At 37.3% G+C, this 6,700-nt stretch overlaps 1 protein-coding gene across 1 annotated transcript; it reads left to right on the top strand.

Annotated features, from left to right (window-relative positions):
• The first annotated feature begins 360 nt into the window (after positions 1-360).
• Positions 361-3,530, top strand: LOC115670936 (probable esterase KAI2). Its single transcript, XM_030592344.2, has 2 exons — positions 361-776; positions 2,845-3,530. The coding sequence occupies exons 1-2, from the start codon at positions 391-393 to the stop codon at positions 3,281-3,283; spliced, it is 825 nt and encodes a 274-aa protein (XP_030448204.1). The 5' UTR covers positions 361-390; the 3' UTR covers positions 3,284-3,530.
• Positions 3,531-6,700: the final 3,170 nt, after the last annotated feature.

Below are 6,700 nucleotides of genomic sequence, written 5' to 3'. Positions count from 1 at the left end.
TTTATGACTAAATTGGCATCAATGCAAAAGGTTTAGGACTTTTTTGACACTTTTCCCCTCTTTAATATCATTACATATAAATAAACCGCTAAATCTATTATCTTTTGAATAACCTCTTATCTTTTTTTAAACGAAATTTGAAACTTTTCAACTCAACTAAACCTCATAAAACACGTGAATGAGCGCATTTACTTATATCAGCTAAGGCTTGTCGAACCTAGACTTTATAGTTTGAAGAGTGAATAGTCATGCTCAATTATTGTAATAAATTTTCTCTCTTTTTTCCTATAAATAGTGCCCTAACCCCATCATTTCCCTGCACACCATCACTGGCGCCTCTCTCCCTCTCTCTAGCTTATTCTTCTTCTTCTTCCCACCAAAAAAAAAAAAATGATGATGCTGGAGAAGGGCCTCTCAACCCCGCTGAACGCGAAGCTCGCTGGCTCAGGCGCCGAGACGGTGGTCCTCGCTCACGGTTTCGGAGGAGACCAGACTGTGTGGAACAAGATCCTCCCTCTCTTGTCACAGTATTTCAGGGTCCTCGTTTTCGACTGGTGCTTCTCGGGAGCTGTCAAGGAGCAGGAAGGCCTGTTTGACCCGGTGAAGCACTCGTCCTACGAAGGTTTCGCCTGCGATCTGATCGCTCTCCTCGACGAGCTCGACCTCGAGTCCACGGTCTTCGTTGGCCACTCCATGTCTGGCATGATCGGTTGCATTGCCTCCGTGAAGAGGCCTGACCTCTTCAAGCGCCTCATACTCCTTGGTGCTTCTCCTAGGTAAGTTACATATTTCATAATGTTAAATCTAAATGAAAAACAGGAGCTACCAATTTTTCTTGCTCAGTTTGTTTTCATAATGTCAACAAATCAAAACGACATCTTTAATATATGCTAAAAGCTTATGATATAAAAAAAGACTTTCCTCTCCCCTTATAAATATTGTTTTGGTTTTCTATTAATTAATGAATCCATGTTGCATGCTAGAAGAAGCTGAATAAACTCTGAAATAACTCACTACTTTTGCCCCTTTACTTGTTAATACATGCTAGTGAAGTTTTTTTTTATAATAAGCTTGTGGAGGAGGAAGCTTGATGGTTCTAAAGTACTCTCTTTTCACCATGGCAAAGTTCTAGCATGGTTTACCCACAAAAAAGTATGAATTAAGCGAAACATAATCTTAGTTAGGATCATCAAGTGTTTTATGCATATTGCTAGATCGAAACATTTTTGTTGGCCTTCTTGCTAATAAGGGAGTGTTAAATACAGAGTGTGTGCGGTTCGATTAGGTTCAGTTTGTTATTGATTCCCATCTTTTGGATTTAATTCAAATAACATCCCACCTTTGTTCTTAGATTACATATGGTGGTGTATCTGTTGCTCGAACATCACTTCACTGCTACAACAAAAAACAGCTTGTTAATTAAGTACTTGTTGTTTTTGACAAAAAAAAAATTAAGTACTTGTTGTTTTTGACAAAAAAAATTAAGTACTTGTTGATTCATTATATGCTTCTTTAAGAACATTTATGGTTTGTGGAATTTGTGATTGTAGGCTTTGATGTATATCAAAACCGATTTCTCTTGTGATCATGGGAGTCTAATTCTTCTCCTAATTTTTCTAAATCTCCAAGGAAATCCGTCATTGTTTTTCTTAGATATTTCGCGTGACTTGAAGAAAGGCATTTTCAAATGATGTGGTACTCAAACGATGTGTGACCCGAATTAAAGAAAATATCACTATTAATTACGAGATTAATAAGCCGGTAAGATAATTAGTTTCGTTACAAACAAAATCTACCATTTCTGTTCAAAACTAACCAATTTCGGTTCAGTTCGATTTGGGTCAAATCATTGATATTTACTTTTATTTCTTTGATTTCTAAGACACACCCTAAACATTTATATTGCTCCTTGAATGATGTGAATGAACTGACCTTCAACTAGACGGTAGTGGATAGCTATCTACCGACCATAATGCCTTTCGTACTTGATTTTCCCTGTCCCAAGCAATTAATTCGTAAAGCTGTTGTTTGGTGCACTTAATGTTGGGGACCCATCAGCCATCACGAGTGAGATGAGTGGACACGAAAGAATCCTTCGATGATTCTCGATTTTCCGTCGTATTCATCTTGTTTTATTTATTTTAATCATGTTTTTTTGTCCTCTTCACTTTGTAATTATTCGAAACAAATTGGATTATGAAATAATAAAGATTAATATCACGAAAAATCTTAAATTTGTACACTTATGATAAATTTATTCCAAAATAATTTTTGATCACGAAAAATTCATAAACTAGTACATCTGTGACAATTTTACTATTTTTTAGTTTCCGTTAAATTTTACCGTCAAATTTCTGAGTTAGATGACACGTGGCAGTTGATGAGCGTACCGGTTTGAGTTTTACTCTCCATTTGTCACAGATGTATCAGTTTATGATTTTTTGTGGTATTAATCCAATTTAATTAAGGGTAAATTTATCACAAATGTATTATTTTGGGGTTTTTGATGGTCAAAAAATTAGTTTGCAGTAAATTTGCCACATGCGTGTCAGTTTGGGGTTTTCTGTGGTAAAAAAATTAGTTTGCAGTAAATTTATTGCAGATATATCGATTTGGGGTTTTTCGTATTATTAAACCAAATAATAATACCTTCACCTCATTTTTTTTCCTATTTTAATTTCAGTGGAGTTGGAGCTATCTATAGGTTTTGGACAGCAATTAATGACACTAATCTCCTTTACTTAGTCTAAAAGTTAAACTAAAAAAACCATTTGCATCTTCTAACCCCAACATGTTGCACTTAGAGCATCTTCTCGCAGTGTCTTACTTTCGTTACCTCCGTAGGTACTTAAACATGGACGGCTACGAGGGCGGATTTGGGACTGCACAGATTGATCAAATCATATCGAGCATTGAGTCCGACTACCACGGATGGGTGGCCAACTTTGCTTCTCTGGTGGTGGACCCGCATGACGCCCTATCGGTCGAGATGTTCGCAAAGTGCTTGAGAAGCATGAGGCCTGAAGTTGCGCTTCCCTTGGCTAGGACGGTTTTCCTATGCGATCACATAGAGGTCCTTGAGAAAGTGACGACCCCGTGCACCATAATCCAGACCACGAACGACATTGTCGTGCCGAACTCGGTCGCCCATTACATGCACGACAAAATCCAAGGGAAATCGATGGTCGAGATGATCGAAGCCAATGGCCATTTCCCTCAACTCACCGCACATCTCCAGCTTCTTGATGTGTTGGGTGGAATATTGGGGTTTGAGTGTGATTAGCAGGTGATTAAGCTCTTAGATGTTTAGTCATATGATTATACCCTAGACCGTGACTAGAATAACCCTCTTATTTTTAGACTTTTTTCTTGGTATATAGTGATGATGTGGTAGTTGTGAGTGTGTGAATGTGTGAGATAAGTACTGCGGGGCGTGGATTGCATGTGGTTTGTCTCTTTAGGTTAGGTATTATGGTTGGATTGAGTAGTTCGCATTTAAATCTTTTGGGCTTGAGATGTTTGACTGGATTTTTTTTGATTCGTGGAGAGAGGGAGCGAGGGTGCACGTGCACAAATAAAGACGGAGAGAGGGTCGTCGTTGGTGAGCGGCGAGCTATGGCACGAATGTGCTTGGGCTGGCCAGAGAGTCGCTAGGCTTGTGATCAGGTCTAATGATCCGTCTTATACTGAGTAAGATTATCTCAGACCGAGCAAACAATCCACGACCTCAACTAACAATTGGTCATGTGATAACATGAACATGCACAATCAACATGGTATACAAACTCTGATAAGTATAAGTACCACGATATGAAGTGATTATGTTCTTGAGTAATTCACGCATTAAATCTTGATATCATAAAGGCCCATCTTTGAATAATGCGCACATCGATATCAGCTGCACCTTGGGTAATACTAGACATATGCCAATTGTGAAGACAGAACCACTGGATTCTTGGAACCATTACCATCCTAAATGTTTGTCCGGAGTCGGTCCTTGTCCAAGCTTTCTTTTTAGCCTCGAGAATTACTCTTCACCTAATTGGATAGGGTCAACACAAGTTCACTGGTTCTCATCCAGTTCGTTTCTAAATCATACACAGATCACTAAGAAAGTCATGTTCTTGACAAATCACATAAAATTATACACAACTAAGACCATCATAGTCAATCAACATTAAAGTATGCTCAAGTAAAGGGAAAATTTCAAAAAAAAAAAAGTCATAAATCTATTGAATTTGTGCCAATTGAGTCTTAAACTTTTCAATTGTGCTAATTGAGTCTTAAATCTTTTGACAATTTGTCAATTTAGTCATTCTGGCCAATTTTTAAAGGAAATTGCTGACATGGATGCTGGCCGTCCAACGTGGCATGACCAATATTGACATGGACAATCTTTACAATTTAAAAAAAAATAAAAAAATTTAAATTTTTTTTATTTTAGTTTCTTTCTTTTGCTTTTTCCTTCTTCCTTCGCCAATCATCGGGCCTCGACAATGGTCGATGTCTAGCCACAGGAGAGGCTTGACCTTGTCGGCTTCTAGCAAGGTGGAGCCTCGTCGTCCTCATGTAAGGCTCGAGCTTAGCCGCTCTTGGCAATGTCAAGCTCGCATATCCCAATGAGGCTCAAGAAAGAGAGATGTAGAAGAAAAAAGAAAAAGAAAGAAAAAATAAAATAAAATAAAAAATTTAAAAATTCGATTTTTTTTAAATTGAAAAAATTGTCAACATCACCGTTGGTCAGGTCACGTAGGGCGGCCAACGTCTATGGTAGCAATTTCTAGCCAAAATTGACCGGAAGAACTAAATTGACAAATTGCCTAATGGTTTAGGACTTAATTGACAAAATTGAGATATTTAGTACTCAATTGGCATAAATGCAATAACTTTAGGACTTTTTTGTTAATTTCCCCCTTAAATACACATCGCATGCTTAATCTCTCTTAATTTCTTTCTTTCTTGGTAACGATCCCTCTCCCTTTCTGCATCTCTCTTTCTCTCTCTTCATTTTGCTCTCTCTCTTTCTTTGCATTGGTGCCTCAAAATGACAGAGGCTCATGATAATAGGGAATGAAAGTAAGTTTCTTTTTTGGTCAAGAAATGAAAGTAAGTTTAGTAGGTCAGAATATGCTGATAAAATGGCGAGTGATACATATGGTAGGTAATATTTGTTGTTGAAAAGTGATTAGAGTGGCTTGAATTTGGTAGTTAACACTCACTTTGGAAGGAAAATAAGAGATTTAGATAATTATGAGGGGAAAGAAGAGAGAGGATTCGAAGGGATTGAGTTCTAATGTTGTTTGGATGCCAGTGAGGAAAAAGAAAAATAAAAGAATATATTATGACAAAATCATTCTTTAATGTGTTTATGAATAGATTGAAAAAAGGGCACAAGCGAGAAAAGAAGAATAAATATGTTTATTGGTGTACAGGTCCTTCCAAATTCCTCTGAATCCCTCCATAGTTTGAGAGATCGGGATGGATATAACACGTACATAAAATTGACCAAACCAATCTCTCTTAATCCTTGATAATCCCTCCTAATCCTTTCCTTTGTCTATTTCCCTCCATCCAAATACAATTATGCTTTTCGAATCTTTCCCTTCCCTCCTAGTCCTTGCTAACGTACATGGTAAAAAAAGTTGTGATTGAAAGAGAACTCTGTGGTTGGGAAATGTGATGATATTAGTATGTAATTATGACAGAAAATGTTCTACTTAGGCTAGAGACAGGGCTTCACTAATTGGGTAGGCTTAATGAACGGGAATTATGTCAAAAATATAGTGCAATGTATGGAAATCTCTAGATGTTAGGGGCGTGAAAGGCCCTTACAAGTTACAATGACAATGGCGACGAGGGACAGCGATGGCAGCGAGAGCGGTGGTGGCCGATGGGTCGATGCTTCATGGGATATCTTTAAGCGAAAATTTCATTATGGTAATTCTTGATCTTTGAAACTTTCTATGGCAACAACATTTGCAACCATAATCTTAAATGGGCTAGTGGGCCTGTGGAAGGGGCCCAAATGTCTTGTTTTCTAAATTGTGGGCTCGAATGCTGTGTTCCCTGAGGCCCGTTAGGTGCCTTTTAACTAGGGAACAAATCATAGAAAGAAGCATGCGATAGTTTATTCTTATCCAAAGCATAGAGTAAACAAAAAAATATAAAGAAAATAAATCAGGCGAGGTTATATCCAAAGTAGTTTCTCTTGGTCAGCAATAATATATGTATTGACATAAATGCAAAATTAGCTTATGATCTAATTACATCTAGAACAACAATCCATGCCCACACTCATGGGCCAAATCCATATGAAGTAATCACTTTTATCTTAATTAAGGTGTCACTGAAACTTTATTTTCATTCATAAACAATAAAATGATTTAACTTGTTTTTAGTTTATTCAAACGTTTCTTTATCAAAATCGATATTAAGTTACGTCTGATAATAAAGTTTGGGCCCACGCTGTTTCCATCCCCCTATTGGTTCGCAATACCCTCTTATCATATTGAATTTACTACATTATTCCTTGCGGGTCCAACTCTTGATTTAAATTGATTTCTTACATTCTCTTCTTCCTTTTCTGTTGTTTCAATTTTTTTAAAAAGAAAACTATCCGAGCTCCTCTCAAACAACATTTGTTAAGGTTAATGTGGGGCTCACTCTTGATTCGAGATTATTTCTTGCCTTCTTTCTTCTT

The sequence above is a fragment of the Syzygium oleosum genome, unplaced genomic scaffold, assembly GCF_021117445.2.
Source record: "Syzygium oleosum isolate NSW1041296 unplaced genomic scaffold, Sole_v2.1 Sole_v2.41, whole genome shotgun sequence".
NCBI classification, from domain to species: domain Eukaryota; kingdom Viridiplantae; phylum Streptophyta; class Magnoliopsida; order Myrtales; family Myrtaceae; genus Syzygium; species Syzygium oleosum.
Note: the sequence above shows the minus strand (reverse complement) of the source record. Positions and strands in the feature narration are given on the sequence as shown.

Coding starts and splice junctions, on each gene's coding strand:
- LOC115670936 (XM_030592344.2), top strand. CDS start 391: ATGATGATGCTGGAGAAGGGCCTCTCAACCCCGCTGAACGCGAAGCTC. Junction 777..2,844: donor CTCCTTGGTGCTTCTCCTAG/GTAAGTTACATA, acceptor TTACCTCCGTAG/GTACTTAAACATGGACGGCT.